Source organism: Lithobates pipiens, unplaced genomic scaffold (assembly GCF_037356315.1).
Source record: "Lithobates pipiens isolate NorthernLeopardFrog02 unplaced genomic scaffold, aLitPip1_a1.2 Scaffold_35, whole genome shotgun sequence".
NCBI lineage: Eukaryota > Metazoa > Chordata > Amphibia > Anura > Ranidae > Lithobates > Lithobates pipiens.
This window is the reverse complement of record NW_027507811.1, coordinates 26260665-26281207: the sequence shown is the minus strand read 5'-3', so window position 1 is coordinate 26281207 and position 20543 is coordinate 26260665. Positions and strand designations below refer to the sequence as shown.

General features: G+C 46.6%; 2 protein-coding genes across 2 annotated transcripts in view; both read right to left on the bottom strand.

Moving 5' to 3' along the window:
• LOC143956160 (uncharacterized) overlaps positions 1-20543 on the bottom strand; it is a 482654-nt gene that overhangs the window by 410070 nt on the left and 52041 nt on the right. The gene's annotated exons all lie outside the window — the stretch shown is intronic.
• LOC143956244 (uncharacterized) lies at positions 5447-11260 on the bottom strand. Its single transcript, XM_077466425.1, is given in 5 exon segments — positions 5447-9723; positions 9876-9999; positions 10086-10265; positions 11105-11202; positions 11205-11260. Coding segments are annotated over 5 exon segments (1857 nt in total). The 5' UTR covers positions 11248-11260; the 3' UTR covers positions 5447-8311.

Here is a 20543-nt window from a genome sequence, read left to right as displayed (position 1 = left end):
TTATAACTGTCGGGAATGAGCTGATGGAAGTGGTAGGAGATTAGTTTGAGACGTGATAGGCTTCCCTGAATAGATGAGTTTTCAGGGATCGCCTGAAGGTAGCAAGAGTAGGGGATAGCCGGACCAGTGGAGGTAGCGAGTTCCAGAGGATTGGAGAGGCTCTGGAGAAATCCTGGAGATGAGTGTGGGAGGAGGAGACGAGAGAGCTTGAGAGTAGGAGGTCTTGAGAAGAACGGAGGGGACGATTTGGGCGATATTTGGAGACAAGATTGGTGATGTAGCTCGGGGCAGAGTTGTGAATGGCTTTGTATGTTGTGGTTAGTATTTTGAATTTAATTCGCTGGGTGATTGGGAGCCAGTGTAGGGATTGGAGGAGAGGGTTGGCAGACACTGAGCGGTTGGTAAGGTGGATAAGTCTGGCAGCAGCATTCATGATAGACTGAAGAGGAGATAGCCTATGGAGAGGCAGGCCAATGAGAAGGGAGTTGCAATAGTCAAGGCAAATATATTTCAACACTGATGTTCATGGGAAGTAATTTGGAGCCAGAATAGGTTTGAACTTGCCAACAACCACTCAGAGCTCAAAAAGTTTTTCTTTTCTTTTTGGTGGCGTTGTCTTTTAAATAACGCCTAAAAGGCAACTGTACTACATAGCAATAACACTGTACTGCTGAAAAAGAAAGCAAAAAAGATTTTTAAATCTTTCTTTGTTCTTACTGATATATTTTTATAGTAAATTATCTTTTGCTACTTTCGCACACTTGGCTAAAATTCAGTTTGGAAGTTGACCATATGATGGCAATAGTAATTTTAATATTATTAAAAAAAAGATATGAAATTAACAATTTGTTGTTTTTAATTGTTAGTTGTTTTACATACATATATCTCTAAGGGGCGACTTTTATAACATTCCATGGATGACTGTTACAAGCTTTCACCCAGGCTTCACAATTCTTTCCTGTATTTTTTTCTTTTGCTATGACCTCCTGTGACCACTGGCTCTTTCTAGCGGCTAAAATGCGGTAAATTTTCTGACTGAGGTACTTCAGAAAAGTATGACGCATTTTGGTCACTAGAGCGAGCTGACAATCATAGGAGGTCATAGCATTAGAGAAAATACAGAGAACATTCATGCACCTTGGATGAATGCTTGTGACATTCGTCCAAGTAGAGTTTTATTAATAGACCCCTTTTAGCTTGGGCTTTTAAAGGGAACCTATACCAAGAACATACAGGACATGAGATCTCCTACTTTACTTAAAATGTTATGTGACCCCCTCTTTTCCTGTGGGATTCAGGTTTTTATGTTGTCACTCCCCCAGGAAACCGCCTCTTTCTCCTTTTGGTTGTGTGTTTCCTGGGTGAGATGGATTCAAAGATCTGCCTCCCAAGATCTTGGACATAACTGAAGTACCAGAATAGATGCAGATGCTGATTACTGGTTACGCAAATGTCAAAATGCCTTGAGGGGTTGACAGAAACCTGGAGGTGCGGGCATTCCTAGACAAGGCTGTATTTGGGTGCATATGCCCTAGGTAACACCCACATGTGATGCTGGGCTTCCATAAGTAGAAGAGGCAGGCCTGGAACAGTCAAACTGGGGAGGAAAGGGCTACATAAGTGCTGGATGTCCTCCAACCAGTAAATGAGACGAGCTCTGACTTGCTGCAGCTTCTAATGCACATTGTAAGCAGCTCACAGTGTGCAGTGAAATCAGAGTAAGGCCTCATCATGGATCTGCCCTGTGAACATCCGCTTGCTCAGCGGGGATCGCTCCGTCGATCCCCGCTGAGCAGGAAGATGACAGGTCTGTCTCTGCACGATGCACAGGGATGGACCTGTCAGAGCGCCGCTCTCCCCTATGGGAGATCGGATGACGACGGACTGCAGAGTCCGACGTCACCCGATCCGATGACGGAGGGAAAAGTAGGTTTTTCCTCCGTCACACTTTTTTGGATCGGAGCGGGTCGGATGTCAGCAGACATGTCACCGCTGACATCCGACACTCCATAGAGGTCTATGGAGCATACATTCAGGCCCGCCTGAAAAACTGACAGGCAGACCTGAACGCATTGTCCGCGTGAAAGAGGCCTAAGCCATTTAAAAGTGGTTAATATACACTATAGCCCCATACACACTATCAGTTTTTCTGCTGAGTTTTTACTTCAGGTTTACCAAAACCATGTAGTACAAGGGCCTGCCTGATTGCATACATATTGAAACTCCTAAGGTTTGACCTCATATTATATGGTTTTGGTAAAGCTGAAGGAAAAACTCAGCAGAAAAACTGATAGTGTGTATGGGGCTTATATCACCAAAAGTATTGCCTTTACACACATGAACTTTAATGGCACCCCAGTCGTAGTCCGTAGGGTGCAACATTGAGTTGGCCCAACCTTTGCCGCTATAACAGCTTCAAATCCTCTGGGAAAGCTGTCCTTGAAACCCTGTTCTATTGGGTTGAGGCCAGGCCAGTCAATTTTCTCCACCCCAAACTCGCTCATCCATGTCTTTATGGACCTTGCTTTGTGCACTGGTCCAAATCATTTGGTGGAGGGGGGATTATGGTGGGGGGTTGTTTTTCAGGGGTTGGGCTTGGCCCCCTAGTTCCAGTGAAGGGAACTCTTAAGACGTCAGCATACTAAAGCCCCATACACACTATCAGTTTTTCCTTCAGATTTACCAAAACCATATACTAGGAAGTCAAACCTTAGGAGTTTCAATTTGTATGCAATCAGGCAGGCCCATGCACTACATGGTTTTGGTAAATCTGAAGGAAAAAAATCAGCAGAAAATCTGATAGTGTGTATAGGGCATAAGATATTTTGGACAATTTCATGCTCCCACCTTTATGGGAACAGTTTGGGGACGCCCCCTTCCTTTTCCAACATGACTGCGCACCAATGCACAAAACAAGGTCAATAAAGACATGGATGAATGAGTTTGGGGTGGAGGAAATTGACTGGCCTGCAGAGAGTCCTGACCTCAACCACAAAGAACACATTTGGGATGAATTTGAGCGGAGACTGTGATCCAGGCCTTCTAGTCCAACATCAGTGCCTGACCTCACAACTGCACTTCTGGAAGAATAGTCAAACGCTCCCATAGACACACTCCTAAACCTTGTGGACGGCCTGCCCAGAAGAGTTGAAGCTGTTATACAGTGGTGGGAAAAAGTGTTTGCCCCCTTCCTCATTTCCTGTTCCTTTGCATGTTTGTCACACTTAAGTGTTTCGGAACATCAAACCAATTTAAACAATAGTCAAGGACAACACAAGTAAACACAAAATGCAATTTGTAAATGAAGGTGTTTATTATTAAAGGTGAAAAAAAATCCAAACCATCATGGCCCTGTGTGAAAAAGTGATTGCCCCCTTGTTAAAACATACTATAACTGTGGTTGTCCACACCTGAGTTCAATTTCTCTAGCCACACCCAGGCCTGATTATTGCCACACCTGTTCACAATTAAGGCATCACTTAAATAGGAGCTGCTTGACACAGTAAGGTCCACCAGAAGACCCTTAAAAGCTACACATCATGCCGAGACCCAAAGAAATTCAGGAACAATTGAGAAAGAAAGTAATTGAGATCTATCAGTCTGGAAAGGGTTATAAAGCCATTTCCAAAGCTTTGGGAATCCAGCGAACCACAGTGAGAGCCATTATCCACAAATGGCGAAGACATGGAACAGTGGTGAACCTTCCCAGGAGTGTCCGGCTGCCCAAAATTACCCCAAGAGCGCAGCGACGACTCATCCAAGAGGTCACAAAAGACCCCACAACAACGTCCAAGGAACTGCAGGCCTCACTTGCCTCAGTTAAGGTCAGCGTTCATGCCTCCACCATCAGGAAAAGACTGGGCAAAAATGGCCTGCATGGCAGAGTTCCAAGGAGAAAACCACTGCTGAACAAAAAGAACATCAAAGCTCGTCTCAATTTCTTCACAACACATCTTGATGATCCCCAAGACTTTTGGGACAACATTCTGTGGACCGATGAGACAAAAGTGGAACTCTTTGGAAGGTGTGTGTCCAAGTATATCTGGCGTAGAAGGAACACTGCATTTCATAAAAAGAACATTATACCAACAGTAAAATATGGTGGTGGTAGTGTGATGGTCTGGGGCTGTTTTGCTGCTTCAGGACCTGGAAGACTTGCCGTGATAAAAGGAACTATGAATTCTGCTGTCTACCAAGAGATCCTGAAGGAGAATGTCCGACCATCTGTTCGTGTACTCAAGCTGAAACGAACTTGGGTTCTGCAGCAGGACAATGATCCTAAACACACCAGCAAGTCCACCACCGAATGGCTGAAGAAAAACAAAATGAAGACTTTGGAGTGGCCTAGCCAAAGTCCTGACCTGAATCCTATTGAGATGTTGTGGTATGACCTTAAAAAGGCCGTTCATGCTCGAAAACCCTCTAATGTAACTGAATTAGGACAATTCTGCAAAGATGAATGGGCCAAAATTCCTCCAGGACGCTGTAAAAGCCTCATTGCACGTTATCGCAAACGCTTGGTTGCAGTTGTTGCTGCTAAGGGTGGCCCAACCAGTTATTAGGTTTAGGGGGCAATCACTTTTTCACACAGGGCCATGATGGTTTGGATTTTTTTTCACCTTTAATGATAAACACCTTCATTTACAAATTGCATTTTGTGTTTACTTGTGTTGTCCTTGACTATTGTTTAAATTGGTTTGATGTTCCGAAACACTTAAGTGTGACAAACATGCAAAGGAACAGGAAATGAGGAAGGGGGCAAACACTTTTTCACACCACTGTAGCTGCAAAGGGTGGGCCAACTGAGTATTGAACCCTAAAACTAAGACTGGCATGCCATTAAAGTTCGTGTGTGGGTAAAGGCAGGTGTCCCAATACTTTTGGTAATATAGTGCATTTTCTTTTATTAAAGCGGGGCAGGCTTAAAACATCCATTACATTTGTATTGCTGGGCTCCCCATAGAGGAGACTTCTTACTTTTCTGTCCCAGTCACTTCCTGTTACATAGACAGGAAGTAAGGTGGCCACCTCGAAAAAAAAGGGGGCATGGAAAACATTTAAATGCGGGTTTGAATCGATGATGAACAAGGACGGTAGAAAGAAGAGCTGGCAACACTGTAATCCTTGAAGTGTCGTTTATTGATACATCAGAGTGACAGTAAAACAATAAAGCTGATGCGTTTCGGCAATAGCCTTAGTCATAGCTGGTTACCAGCTACGACTAAGGCTATTGCCGAAACGCGTTATTTTTGTTTTACTGTCACTCTGATGTACCAATAAACGACACTTCCAGGATTACAGTGTTGCCGGCTCTTACTACTGTTGCATTGGAGTGTGTTGAGCCTCGGCACCTGTGAGTGGACCTGGTGTATGGATTGAGTTGTCCCTGCAGAGAGCGCTGTTACCTTTCTTCTTTTCCATGATGAATAAGGACGCTGGACACGAGTGTTTTTATTGCTTTTATTACTTCTTTCGGAATAGAAGACATACGCCCATTAGAGCCCAACAAAAAACTTTCTTTACTGCTTGCCGTAGAAGATACCCTCCCCTATGCCCTACCCACTACAAACCTTTCGCTGAAGGGAAACCATTCACTATAAACGCCGCCAGCACAACGTACATCACATCCCATTATATCTATGTGATTTTCCCTTCTTTATCTAGAAATTCATGCACTGAACTTTAACCCCGTATGACAGCCTAACTCAGGGATGGCGAACCTTGGCACCCCAGATGGTTTGGAACTACATTTCCCATGTTGCTCAACTACACTGCAGAGTGCATGAGCATCATGGGAAATGTAGTTCCAAAACATCTGGGGTGCCAAGGTTTGCCATCACTGGCCTAACTCATATATGTGGCAGCACAGCAAGTGGTATAGAGGAAAGAAACCACCCCCTAGTGCCACACACCATCAGGACCCGACAATCACTATAGCAGAAGCAGTCTCAGCCCAGCCTGGTGTCGACTATGCCCTTCGACGCCTTTCACCCTACCGCGGGGCTTAGTCATGGAGGTGGGCCTTAAAGTGGTTGTAAACCCTTACAAACCACTTTGACCTACAGGTAAGCCTAGATTAAGGCTTACCTGTAGGTCCAAGAAATATCTCCTAAACCTATACGGTTTAGGAGATATTTACAAGAAGACAGGCACCGTAGACAGCGACTCGCAGACGCACTGAGCACGCCGCAGATCAGGGCGATATGCCGCTCGTGTCGTCTCCCGTGCGCATGTGCGGGACTGACGTCATCGCGGCTCCGGTGAATCACAGCGCCGCAGCAGCGAGACCCGGAAGTCACTCCGGGATACATGGCAGCAGTGAAGATGAAGAAGGAGGACCGCTTCGGGAGCTTCGTTCTCAGGTAAGTTATACATAATGAGCTAGTATGCTATGCATACTAGCTCATTATGCCTTTGCCTTGCAGGTTGCATTTAAAAAAAAAAAAAAAAAAAAAAAGTGCCTTTACTTCCTCTTTAAAGTGATATTTAAAAACAAAACACTGCCTTTAATAACAAACATAATTACCTGCTCTGTGCAGTGATTTTGCACAGAGCAGCCCCCACCCTCCTCTTCTCAGGTCCCCCGCTGGCACTTCTGGCCCCTCCCAAGCCACTACTCTGCATGTCCATTAATAAACAGAGAGCGGCGGCTCAGCCCGTCCCCTCTCTTTCATCAATGGCTCCCGCTGCTGTCTCAGCTAACAAGGAGGGAGAATCCCCAGAGAGCCAAGGCACTGATGCACATCGCTGGATCGCCATGGGGCTCAGGTAAGTATTGTGTCGCTGTGTTACCTTGTTATGGGGGGCACACATTCGGCGCCCACAGAACTCTGAATGAGCTTTCACTAACAGCTCATGGTCAACTACTGATGATCGGGACCCGGTAGGATGAGCTCCCCATGACATCATCACTGTGTAGCTAATCACAGTGCTGCATGACCGGTAGCCCCTCCTATTGGTCTTGAGCGTCATGGCCCTCCCGCCATGCAATTTGGATTTTGCTAAGCTCTATACCAGGGATCCTCAAACTACGGCCCTCCAGCTGTTTGCGAAACTACACTACCCATGAAGCATTGTAAAATTCTGACATTCACAGACATGACTAGGCATGATGGGAATTGTAGTTCCTGAACAACTGGAGGGCCATAGTTTGAAGACCCCTGCTCTATACTAGGGATATGCAATTAGCGGACCTCCAGCTGTTGCAAAACTACAACTCCCATCATGCCTCTGGGTGTCATGCTTGTGGCTGTCAGAGTCTTGCTATGCCTCATGGGATTTGTAGTTCTGCAACAGCTGGAGGTCCGCTAATTGCATATCCCTGCTCTATACCCTACAAGAATTTTTGCAAGCTTTGTTAGTACAGAAGGTATTCACGTCTCAATCCATCACATATCTAAAAAATAAAAAGAATATTCCTTATTTTTTGGTTCAGTGGGCGGGTAACGTTTTACAAAAGGGATTATTTCACCATTATAGTTCCTGAGGGACTAAAGAAGAACTTGTGACTCCAGCAACCAACATTAGTTTGCCATAAGACCGTCCTGTAAACTAGATTAATACTATCTGTTGAGCCTCCTCACATGGTAGATGTGGTCATCTTCTAAGTTCACTTGGAAAGTCTGAACTTTTGTTAGACTCAAGTAGTGGGGGGGGGGATTTCCTCTGAGTGGTTTACCAACGTTGGTGAAGTTAGACTCAAGGAACTGGGGCTTTCCTTTCAGTAGTTTAGCAATGTTGGTGAAGTTAGACTCCAGGAACAAGGGCTTTCCTCTAAATGGTTTACTAACATTGGAGAAGTTATGCCGCGTACACACGGGTGGACTGTATGGCGTACTTAGTTCGTCGGACAGTCCGTCGTACTTTCGACTGAACGGACTTGACCACACACGGATACCCAAACAGTCCGTCGAAAGCTTGCACGATGACGTGTACAGCACGTACGATGGGACTAGAAATAGGAAGTCCAATACACAGCAAAGCACCCTTCCGCCCTGTAAATCCTTTCTGGGCATGCGCCATTCTTAGTCCGTCGAACTAGCATACTGACGAGCGGATTGTCCGCTGAAACCAAAGTACGACGGACAGAATTTCGAAAAATCCGAAATACTTAGTACGCCAGACTGCACGCTGAAAAAGTCCGCTGAAGCCCACACACGAGCGGACTGTCCGCTGAAATGTGTTTCGACGGACTAAGTACGCCATACAGTCCGCCCGTGTGTACGCGGCATTCGACTCAAGGAAGGGGCTCTCCGCCGAGTGGTTTACCAACGTTGATGAAGGATTCATCTCCTACAAAAGCTTTTCATGTTCACTGTAACATGATGGCATCCCCATGAGTCCTCGAATGTTTGAGAAAGTCTGACTTATTCCTGTAACTCCTTCCACACACAGAGCAGGAAAATGGAGTCTCTCTCGTGTGAACCCTCTCGTGCCGGATGAGAGCCGAATTGCAAACGAAGCCTTTGCCACAGATTGGGCAGGAAAATGGCTTCTCTTCCATGTGATATTTCTGGTGTATCCTTAGCTCAGAGGAGCTGACAAAAGACTTCTCGCAGGTCGAGCAAGAGTAGGGCTTCTCTCCCGAGTGGATGCGCTCATGGACAACGAGGTGCGACCGGACAACGAAGCCTTTCCCACAAACGTGGCAGGTGAAAGGCCTTTCCCCTGTGTGAGTCCTCTGGTGGACGGCGAGAATAGAGCTTCGGGAAAAACACTTGCCACAGTCGGGGCAGGTGAACGGCTTATTTTCCCCGTGGCTCTTTTTGTGTTTCTCAAAAGACGTCCCGTACTTGAAGCATTTCCCGCACACTGAACAGGAGTATTCCGTCTCCTTGCTGTGAGCTCTCTCGTGCCGGCTGAGGTAGGAACTGTTGTTGAAGGTCTTCCCGCACACCGAACAGGAGTACGGCTTCTGCCCCGTGTGAATCCTCCGGTGGATGATGAGGTTGGAGCTGCTGATGAAGCATTTCCCGCACTCGTCGCAGGAGTAAGGTCTTTCTCCAGTGTGACTCCGGCGGTGGGTGATGAGGTTGGACTTGGAGGAAAAACACTTGCCACAGTCAGAGCACTGGAACGGCTTCTCTCCCGTGTGGACTCGATGATGGGCCAGAAGCTCTACTTTATAGCGAAAGGACTTCCCGCACAAAGAACAGATAACTCCATTCCTTTTGGTCTGAAGACTTGGATCAAAGTCCCTGCTATCAGGAGATGTGCACTGTGTATCTTCCACAATAAATGTGGTGACTGTGAAATCTTCTTCATCTCCTGAAAGTTGTTTTTCCTTAATGTGATGAGTGGGGGTAGATGTTTCAGAAGCACCTTCATGTGAGAAGGGTTCGTCCTTCACCTCAGCAGATTGTATCTGATGTATATGCGTGGTGACATAAGAGTCAGGGAAATGTTTTCTAGGTGAGGGGGGATCCTTAACCTGAGTAATAGGACAATGTGTCTGATGTGGGGGTGTAGAAGTGTTGGGATGTGGGGAATATTCTTTTTCTAGTGAGAGGAGCTCGTCCTTAATAGGAGTCAGTATGGGACCCATGTGACTGGATTGTGTAGAAGAACCAAAGTGCAGCAGATGTTCCTCACTTGACACAATTTCCTCCTCCATACGAGTAACTGAACAATCTGCAGAGACGTGTGGTAGATGTCTTTCACATTCCATGGGTTTCTTTTCAAGATAATCAGACGTAGGTTTGGCTTTGTCATCTCTACTTGAACCTGTTAATATAAAAATTAATTAGAATTCCTCCAATTTTACAAGAAACATTAGAGGTCCCATCATTCTTTTGTTCTTTCAGCACCATCACCATAATACATGTATTATAAATGTGTTGCCTTCAAAAATGCATTATACCTTGACCAAACCGTACCTGGTGAAGTGATGGTCTGGTGAGTCTCCATAATGACGTCCTTGTAGAGATCCTTGTGTCCTTCTAAATACTCCCACTCCTCCATGGAGAAATAGACAGTGACATCCTGACACCTTATAGGAACCTGACACACACAATGATACAGTCACCATCCAGACACATCCCTTGTCTGTTACTCGATAATGTCCCAGAATTCCCACCACCGCTCACCTCTCCTGTCAGCAACTCGATGATCTTCTGGGTGACTTGTTGAATCTGCTTGTTGCTTCTTTCGGATGTCAGGGAGGGAAATGGAGGCTCCATGGTGGGGCTCCTGGTCCATCTTTTGGACACATGTGGACAGTTGCTTGATGTCACGTGATCATCTGATTTCTTCAAGGGTCCATAATCCTATGTAATGAAGTATACATATGTTACAGAAACATGACTACCTGCCCCATGCGACATCTCCCCTCTCCGGTCAGATCTGTGTTTTATTAATAGAGATAAGAGTGATGTCATGTGACCTCCCAGAATCTTCCTCACCGCTCCGGTCAGGTCTATTAATATAGATAAGTGATGTCATGTGAGCTCCCAGAATCCTCCTCACCTCTCCAATCAGGTCTATTAATATAGATGAGTGATGTCATGTGAGCTCCCAGAATCCTCCTCACCTCTCCGGTCAGGTCTATTAATATAGATAAGTGATGTCATGTGAGCTCCCAGAATCCTCCTCACCTCTCCAATCAGGTCTATTAATATAGATGAGTGATGTCATGTGAGCTCCCAGAATCCTCCTCACCTCTCCGGTCAGGTCTATTAATATAGATGAGTGATGTCATGTGACCTCCAAGAATCCTCCTCACCTCTACGGTCAGGTCTATTAATATATATGAGTGATGTCATGTGAGCTCCCAGAATCTTCCTCACCGCTCCGGTCAGGTCTATTAATATAGATGAGTGATATCATGTGACCTCCAAGAATCCTCCTCACTTCTCCGGTCAGGTCTATTAATATAGATAAGTGATGTCATGTGAGCTCCCAGAATCCTCCTCACCTCTCCAATCAGGTCTATTAATATAGATGAGTGATGTTATGTGCCCTCCCAGAATCCTCCTCACCTCTCCAATCAGGTCTATTAATATAGATGAGTGATGTCATGTGAGCTCCCAGAATCCTCCTCACCTCTCCAATCAGGTCTATTAATATAGATGAGTGATGTCATGTGAGCTCCCAGAATCCTCCTCACCTCTCCGGTCAGCAGATAAAGGATCTCCAGGGTGAGCTTTATTAATCGCTCTCGTATCTCATCTCTGTCTTTGTACATCTTCTGGGCACCACTTGGCCAGATGGCGTCCTTGTCTTATAAGACTGACCAACAAGGGACTTCATGTGCTGAAACGATCCTAACCTGAGCAACAAGATCGATTCCGTTAATAAACCTATTGCCGACTTCTATTCAAAACAGAACTGTATCAAGAAAGGGTCCACCTCCCCCCACCCTCTCCAAAAAAAAAAACATATATGTCCGTATTCGCCGAAGAGTGAAGCCAGCTTTCCAATCCAGCGGTGCCACCAAGTGACACCATCTTGGATGTGACATCAGCAGCTCAGAGCTGTCACTCTGGTGACAGCTGTTCCTCTTTGGCCCCTCCCCCTGGTGCTGCATATACACAATATATTTATAAATACGATATATTAATATAAAAAACAAAAAAAAATTTTAAAAAATCTGTACATTAACCCTTATTAACTGTACATCACACATTTAAAGGACAACTCCTCCTCCTCTCCCTTTCACGGCCATTATTTCCTATGAATGCTCCTTAACAACCCACCACTGTACTCACTCCTCCAGCTCACCCTCCTCCTGTAACTTCCTGACAACAAGAAGTTCCTGTGTAATCACTTCCGGTTGTCCCTGACTCGCTCACCTCCGCCTGGAGCTCTCCTAGGAAACCGTTCACTCTTCGAGCTGATTGGTCAGGGCGGAGCTCTGTTACCACCGCTCGCGAACACTAGAGCACGTTAATGCTGCTAAGTGAGGATGCGGCCATGTTGTCGTAGTCAGTGCACTCCGTGGAAAGCCTCAGACTGCGGTAAATCGTTGGCAGAGGTCATATAGGGAGCTATAGAATAGCTCAAAGCGTGTAATTATTGAAAACGAGTCCGAATTGAAGAGCTGAAAGTTATTGAAACAGAAAGTGTCCCCCAGAGCCGTGTAGCGGCGGCCATTTTGTTGTAGTCTAGTACTGGATCTACCTGTCACCAATGCTTTGTTTTTGCTGCCACTAATTGTGTTGCATGAAGGAAGATATTATTTTTATATTGATATCAATAAAGATGTAACCTGACTACAGCACATCCCATATAGAAGCTCCTTCCACACTCGAATATCGATCAATAAAATTATAATTTTAATGTTCCAATTACCATACCTCCCAAGTCCCAACTTTTAAACTTCAAAATGAGGGACACTTGAAGAAGGAAATGACTTTGGGGGTATGTAGCCCGCCATGGCAAAAGTGGATGTGGCCAAACTCTTGAAAGTGTGAGGCGCTGTTTAAGAGGCGTGGTTAAACAAAACTTGGGCTGCCTTGTGCCTATAGAATATGCTCCACAAGCAAGAGTCTCATGGATACATACAAACCACAGCACGAACGATCATAAAAAAGGATAAAAGGGCGCAGGGTTTTGTAGTGGGTTATGCACAGGCTTCAAGGTTCTGGATTCCGTTATGTACAGATCGTAGGGTTCAGGAGAGCGCTAAGTACAGAGTGCACAGTTCTGGAGTGCGTTATTCTCAGCAGGGTTCTGGGATGCACTACATACAGAGTGTAGGGTTCTGGGATGAAGGGTTCTGGAGTGTGTTATTTACAGAGTGTAGTGTTCTGGGGTGCGCTATGTACAGATTGCAGGGTTCTGGGAGGCACTACATACAGAGTGCAGGGTTCTGGGATGCACTACATACAGAGTGCAGAGTTCTGGGATACACTACATACAGAATGTAGAGTTCTGGGATGCACTACATACAGAGTGCAGGGTCCTGGAGTGCGTTATGCACAGAGTGTAGTGTTCTGGAGTGCACTATGTACAGATTGCAGGGTTCTGGGGTGCACTACATATAGAGTGCAGGGTTCTGGGAGGCACTACATACAGAGTGCAGAGTTCTGGGATGCACTACATACAGAGTGTAGAGTTCTGGGGTGCACTGCGTACAGAGTGCAGGGTTCTGGGATGCACTACGTACAAAGTGCAGGGTTCTGGAGTGCATTATGTACAAAGTGTAGGGTTCTGGAGTGTGCTACGTACAGTTGCAGCATTCTGGGGTGCGCTGCAGAGTGCAAGGTTCTGGGATGCACTTCATACAGGGTGGAGGGTTTTGGGATGCACTATGTACAGAGTGCAGGGTTCTGGGGTGTGCTGCGTACAGAGTGCAGGGTTCTGGGATGCACTACGTACAGAGTGCAGGGTTCCGGAGTGCATTATGTACAGAGTGTAGTGTTGTAGGGTGGGCTATGTACAGATTGCAGGGTTCTGGGATGCACTACATACAGAGTGCAGGGTTCTCGGATGCACTACGTACAGAGTGCAGGGTTCTGGAGTGCGTTATGCACAGAGTGTAGGGTTCTGGAGTGCGTTATGCACAGAGTGTAGGATTCTGGAGTGCGCTATGTACAGATTGCAGGGTTCTGGGGTGCACTACATACAGAGTGCAGGGTTCTGGGATGCACTACTTACAGAGTGCAGGGTTCTGGAGTGCATTATATACAGAGTGTAGGGTTCTGGAGTGTGCTACCTACAGTTGCAGCGTTCTGGGGTGCACTACATACAGAGTGCAAGGTTCTGGGATGCACTTCATACAGAGTGGAGGGTTTTGGGATGCACTATGTACAGAGTGCAGGGTTCTGGGGTGTGCTGCGTACAGATTGCAGGGTTCTGGGATGAACTACGTACAGAGTGCAGGGTTCTGGAGTGCATTATGTACAGAGTGTAGGGTTCTGGAGTGTGCTACGTACAGATTGCAGCGTTCTGGGGTGCGCTACATACAGAGTGCAAGGTTCTGGGATGCACTTCATACAGAGTGAAGGGTTTTGGGGACGCAATACGTACAGAGTGCAGGGTTCTGGGGTGCACTACGTACAGAGTGCAGGGTTCTGGAGTGTGTTATGCACAGAGTGTAGGGTTCTGGAGTGCGCTACATACAGATTGCAGGGTTTTGGTGTGCACTACATACATACCAAGTGCAGGGTTCTGGGATGCACTACGTACAGAGTGCTGGGTGCGCTGCATACAACGTGTAGGGTTCTGGGATGCACTACGTACAGAGTGCACAGTTCTAGAGTGTGTTACGCACAGAGTGCAGGGTTCGGGGTGTGCTACGTACAGATTGCAGGGTTATGGGATGCACTACGTACAGAGTGCAGGGTTCTGAGGTGCGCTACGTAGAGAGTGCAGGGTTCTTGGCTGCACTGTATACAGAGTGCAGGGTTCTGGGATGCACTACGTACAGAGTGCAGGGCTCTGGAGTGCGTTATGCACAGGGTGCCAGGTTTAGGAGTGTGGTACACACAGAGAGCAAAGTGCAGGAGAGTGCTAGGCACAAAGTACAGGGTTCTAAAGTGCATTATGGACAGGGTGCAGGGTTTTGGAGTGAGTTACTCACGTGAGTGCAAGGTACTGGAATGCATTATGCACAGGGTGCAAGGTTCTGGAGTGCTTTATGTACAGATTGTGGGGTCCAGGAGAGCACAAGGTACAGAGTGCAGGGTTCTGGGGTGCAATACATACAGCTTGCAGGGTTCTGGGATGCACTACGTGCAGAGTGCAGGGTTCTGGGGTGCGCTACATACAGATTGCAGGGTCACAGGATGCACTACGTACAGAGTGCAGGGTTCTGAAATGCGCTACATACAGAGTGCAGGGTTCTGGAATGCACTACATACAGAGTGCATGGTTCTGGGATGCACCACGTAAAGAGTGCAGGATTCTGGAGTGCATTATGCACAGGGTGCCAGGTGCTAAGCACAAAGTACAGGGTTCTAAACTGCGTTATGGACAGGGAGCAGGGTTTTGTAGTGAGTTACGCACGTGAGTGCAGGGTACTGGAATGCGTTATGCGCAGGGTCAAGGTTCTGGGGTGCGTTATGTACAGATTGTGGGGTCCAGGAGAGCACTAGGTACAGAGTGCAGGGTTCTCGGATGCACTACGTACAGAATGCAGGGTTCTGGGATGCACTATATACAGAGTGCAGGATTCAGGAGTGTGTTACACACAGAGTTCAAAGTGCAGGAGAATGCTAGGCACAAAGTACAGGTGTGCAGTATTCTGGAGTGCGTTACATACCGAGTGCAGGGTCCTGGAGTGTGTTATGCACAGGGTGCTGTTTTCAAGCAAGTGCTAGGGACAGATTCCATCCATCCACATCTCATTATTTCACTCCTCCTCAACTATAAGCTCTTCACCCCCCCCCCCAACAAGACTCCCTCTCCTCTGCCCTCCTCTTTGCCCTGACCCCCCCCCCTTTTCCGTCCCAAAAGCTCCACCATCTTCCACATGGATACCTGCTCTTCTACCAATAGCAGCAAAAGCTTCCTTTCCAATGCACACTCATTTTCAGCTCCAGAACTTCCCCGACCAGGTAGGAGAATAGGGATCACAGTGCAGCTTGCCAAGGGCTGTCCCCCCACCCTTGGACATGCTGCACTCAGCCAGACCAGCACTTGTCCCGAATCTAAGTGCAGAGAAGGGAGGCTGTTGTAGGTAGGGATGGCCGAACGGTTCGTCCGGCGGTCGGTTCGCGGCGAATTTCGGCTGCTCACAGTCCGCCCGATCTGCGGACTATTGCCGCTGTTCGCCCGGCGGACTTCCGTGTTTTTACTGTGTAAAAGAACTTTGACCTATGATGACACATCCATCATGTGGTACAGGACAGCCAATTGAGACATTACAGCACATGGACACTTGGACATTCCCCCTAACTTATAAATAGACCCGATCCGGCGGCCATTTTACATTCTTTCTTCTGTCACTATAGGGAGAGGTTGCTGTGTGGAGCAGGGAGAGACTGCAGTGACCCAAATCGCTAGCTATTAGGTCCACAAAATTTCTTTTAAGGACTGGTATCATGGTATAGGTGTTAGGTGTAGTTCAGGATATAGGTTTGAGGCACTGCTGTGCTAGTGATTGTTGCAGCAGCCTGTCTTTTGTCAGTGTAGAGAGAGGGACAGGACGCTGTGTGCAGCAGGGACAGTCAGTTTAATCATTAGCTGTTACTATTAGGTCCACAAAAGTCCTTTTCAGGACTGGTATGGTAAAGTAGTACAGGATATAATTTTGAGTGCTATTCAAGTTATTGTTCCAGCAGCCTGTGTTTTGTCAGTTTAAATAGGGACAGGCAGGAAGCTGTGGGTGGCAGTGAGGGACAGTCAGTTTAATCAGTAGCTGTTACTATTAGGTCCACAAAGGTTCTTTTCAGGACTGGTATGGTAATAGGCTTGTACACGTATAATATTCTTTCTTCCAAATATAGAAAGAATATTATACTTGACTGCTGCCCTTCTGCTGCAGTAGTCCTTTATGAGTATAGGGACTGAGGTACAGTCTGCTAATCATTCACAACCTACTAGTTCCACAAAGGTCCTTATAAGGACTGGTAAGGTATAGGGTACTACAGTACATAGGGTTGAGTGAGGTACAGTCTGCTATTCCTTAAGGACTGGTATAGGTCCACAATATATAGGGTTGAGGTGCACTACTGCTGACTGCTGCCCTATACTGCAGCAGTCCGTTATCAGTATAGGGACTGAGGTACAGTCTGCTAATCATTCACAACCTACTAGTTCCACAAAGGTCCTTATAAGGACTGGTAAGGTATAGGGTACTACAGTACATAGGGTTGAGTGAGGTACAGTCTGCTATTCCTTAAGGACTGGTATAGGTCCACAATATATAGGGTTGAGGTGCACTACTGCTGACTGCTGCCCTATACTGCAGCAGTTCTTTATCAGTATAGGGACTGAGGTACAGTCTGCTAATCATTCACAACCTACTAGTTCCACAAAGGTCCTTATAAGGACTGGTAAGGTATAGTGTACTACAGTATATAGGGTTGAGTGAGGTACAGTCTGCTAATCACAACCTAAAAAGCACACCGTACTATATGCCCGTACCCTCCTGTTTGAAGAGGTTGAGCGGTGTCATATTTTTGGGGCCCAGCAGCAAGTTGCTGGTATCAGTGCTGCTGTTAGTGCTCTCTATCTCGGTGCTGGTGTCAGTGCACTCTATCACGGTGCAGGTGTCAGATCACTCTATCACGGTGCAGGTGTCAGTGCTCTATATCACGGTGCTGGTGATCATCTCCTGCACCCTCTTCTTTGCCTACCCTCACCTTCCCTAGCCTCCATTGTCTCAAGATTCCTGAATTTTCAGAATTTCACATAGAAAAAAAGAATGCTTGTGGTTGTCGATCCAAGATTTACCTCATACATGTGTTATGTCACGGTGCTGGTGTCAGATCACTCTATCACGGTGCAGGTGTCAGTGCTCTATATCACGGTGCTGGTGCTGGTGATCATCTCATGCACCCTCTTCTTTGCCTACCCTCACCTTCCCTCGCCTCCATTGTCTCAAGATTCCTGAATTTTCAGAATTTCACATATAAAAAAAGAATGCTTGTAGTTGTCGATCCCAGATTCACCTCATACATGTGTTATGTAACGGTGCTGGTGTCAGATCACTCTATCACCGTGCAGGTGTCAATGCTCTATATCACGGTGCTGGTGATCATCTCCTGCACCCTCTTCTTTGCCTACCCTGACCTTCCCTCGCCTCCATTGTCTCAAGATTCCTGAATTTTCTGAATTTCACATATAAAAAAAGAATGCTTGTAGTTGTCGATCCCAGATTCACCTCATACATGTGTTATGTCACGGTGCTGGTGTCAGATCACTCTATCACGGTGCAGGTGTCAGTGCTCTATATCACGGTGCTGGTGCTGGTGCTGGTGATCATCTCCTGCACCCTCTTCTTTGCCTACCCTCACCTTCCCTCGCCTCCATTGTCTCAAGATTCCTGAATTTTCAGAATTTCACATATAAAAAAAGAATGCTTGTAGTTGTCGATCCCAGATTCACCTCATACATGTGTTATGTCATTGGCCATGTGGTGGGACTATGTGTGCACAGCTAGTAATTATTTTGTGGCTGCAAATATGACCTGTAGGTTTGTAAAGTTCACCATCCCTGTGCTGTGCTGACTTCCTTCTGAGGCTGTACCTCTGCTGTGCATATTATGAGGGGCTCCCACCATCCCTGTGCTATGCTCATTATGAGGGGCTCCCACCATCCCTGTGCTATGCTGACATCCTCCTGGGGCTGCTTATTATGGGGGGCTCCCACAATCCCTGTGCTGACTTCCTCCTGGGGCTGTACCTCTGCTGTGCATATTATGAGGGGCTCCCACCATCCCTGTGCTATGCTCATTATGAGGGGCTCCCACCATCCCTGTGCTATGCTCATTATGAGGGGCTCCCACCATCCCTGTGCTGTGCTGACTTCTTCCTGGGGCTGCTTATTATGAGGGGCTCCCACCATCCCTGTGCTATGCTGACATCCTCCTGGGGCTGTACCTCTGCTGTGCATATTATGAGAGGCTCCCACCATCCCTGTGCTATGCTCATTATGAGGGGCTCCCACCATCCCTGTGCTATGCTCATTATGAGGGGCTCCCACCATCCCTGTGCTATGCTGATTTACTCCTGGGGCTGCTTATTATGAGGGGCTCACACCATCCCTGTGCTGTGCTGACTTACTCCTGGGGCTGCTTATTATGAGGGGCTCCCACCATCCCTGTGCTATGCTGACTTCCTCCTGGGGCTGCTTACGGTGCAGGTGTCAGTGCTGTATATCACGGTGCTGATGTCAGTGCTCTCTGTCACGGTGCTGCTGTCAGTGCTGTATATCACGGTGCTGGTGTGAGTGCTTTATGTCACGCTGCTGATGTCAGTGCTCTCTATCACGGTGCTGCTGTCAGTGCTGTATATCACGGTGCTGGTGTCATTGCTGTATGTCACGCTGCTGATGTCAGTGCTCTCTATCACGGTGCTGCTGTCAGTGCTGTATATCACGGTGCTGGTGTCATTGCTGTATGTCACGCTGCTGATGTCAGTGCTCTCTATCACGGTGCTGCTGTCAGTGCTGTATATCACGGTGCTGGTGTCATTGCTGTATGTCACGCTGCTGATGTCAGTGCTCTCTATCACGGTGCTGTTGGCAGATGACTCTATCACGGTGCAGGTGTCATTGCTGTATGTCACGCTGCTGGTGATCATCTCCTGCACCCTATTCTTTGCCTACCCTGGTCCCTGACCTTCCGTCTCCTCCATTGCCTTCATGCGCTCCACAGTCCTGAATTGTCAGAACAATTTCCCATATAAAAAAAGAATGCTTGTAGTTGTCGATCCCAGATTCACCTCATACATGTGTTATGTCATTGGCCATGTGGTGGGACTATGTTTGCACAGCTAATAATTATTTTGTGGCTGCAAATTTGACCTATAGGTTTGCGAAGTTCGCCTCCCATTGAAGTCAATGGGGCCCGCCGCAAACGTTCCGGTTCGCGAACTATCGGCCGCGTTCGCGGTTCGCGTTCGCGAAACGTCCCGTCGGAAGTTCGTCCATCACTACTGAGGACATGGATTACTGGAACCATGACCTGTGGTCTGATGAGACCAAGATAAACTTATTTGGTTCAGATGGTGTCAAGTGTGTGTGGCGGCAACCAGGTGAGGAGTACAAAGACAAGTGTGTCTTGCCTACAATCAAGCATGGTGGAGGGAGTGTCATGGTCTGAGGCTGCATGACTGCTGCCGGCACTGGGGAGCTACAGATCATTGAGGGAACCATGAATGCCAACATGTACTGTGACATACTGAAGCAGATCATGATCCCCTCCCTTCAGAGACTGGGCTGCAGGGCAGTATTCCAACATGATAACGACCCCAAACACACCTCCAAGCCAACCACTGCCTTGCTAAAGCAGGTGATCTCTCCATAAAAAGTGCCTGTCACATCCCTATTGCTGTCACAAGGATGTTTACATTCCTTGTGACAGCAATAAATGTGATCCAAAAAAAATTAAATTTAAAGCAACGGTGTAAAAATCAAAAAAATGAAATAAATTTAAAATGTATAAATGTAAAAAAAATAAAAATAAAAAAATTATTAAATGGCCCCCGTCCTCCCGTGCAAAGGTGAACACGTGTTTTGGTCCCAAACATGTGAGGTATCACCGCGAACATCAGATCATGGGCAGTAATTCTAGCACCAGACCTCCTCTAAAAATCTAAAGTGGTGACCTGTAAAGGCTTTTAAATGTTGCCTATGGATCGTTACATTTACGTAATTTGTCAAGTGTGACATGTTTGTTATCTATTTACTCAGCATAACATCATCTTTTATGTTTACAAAAAAATTGGGTTATGTATTTTTTTTGCATTAAAAATTTTCCCCAAAAAATTGCATTTAAAAAACTGCTGCGCAATTATCGTGTGAAATAAAAAATTGCAAAACCCACCAATTTATTCTCTAGGGTCTCTGCTTTAAAAAAATATACATAATGTTTGGGGGTTCTAAATAATATTTTAGCAAAAAATACTGATTGTTGCATATGAACAAAAAGTGCCAGA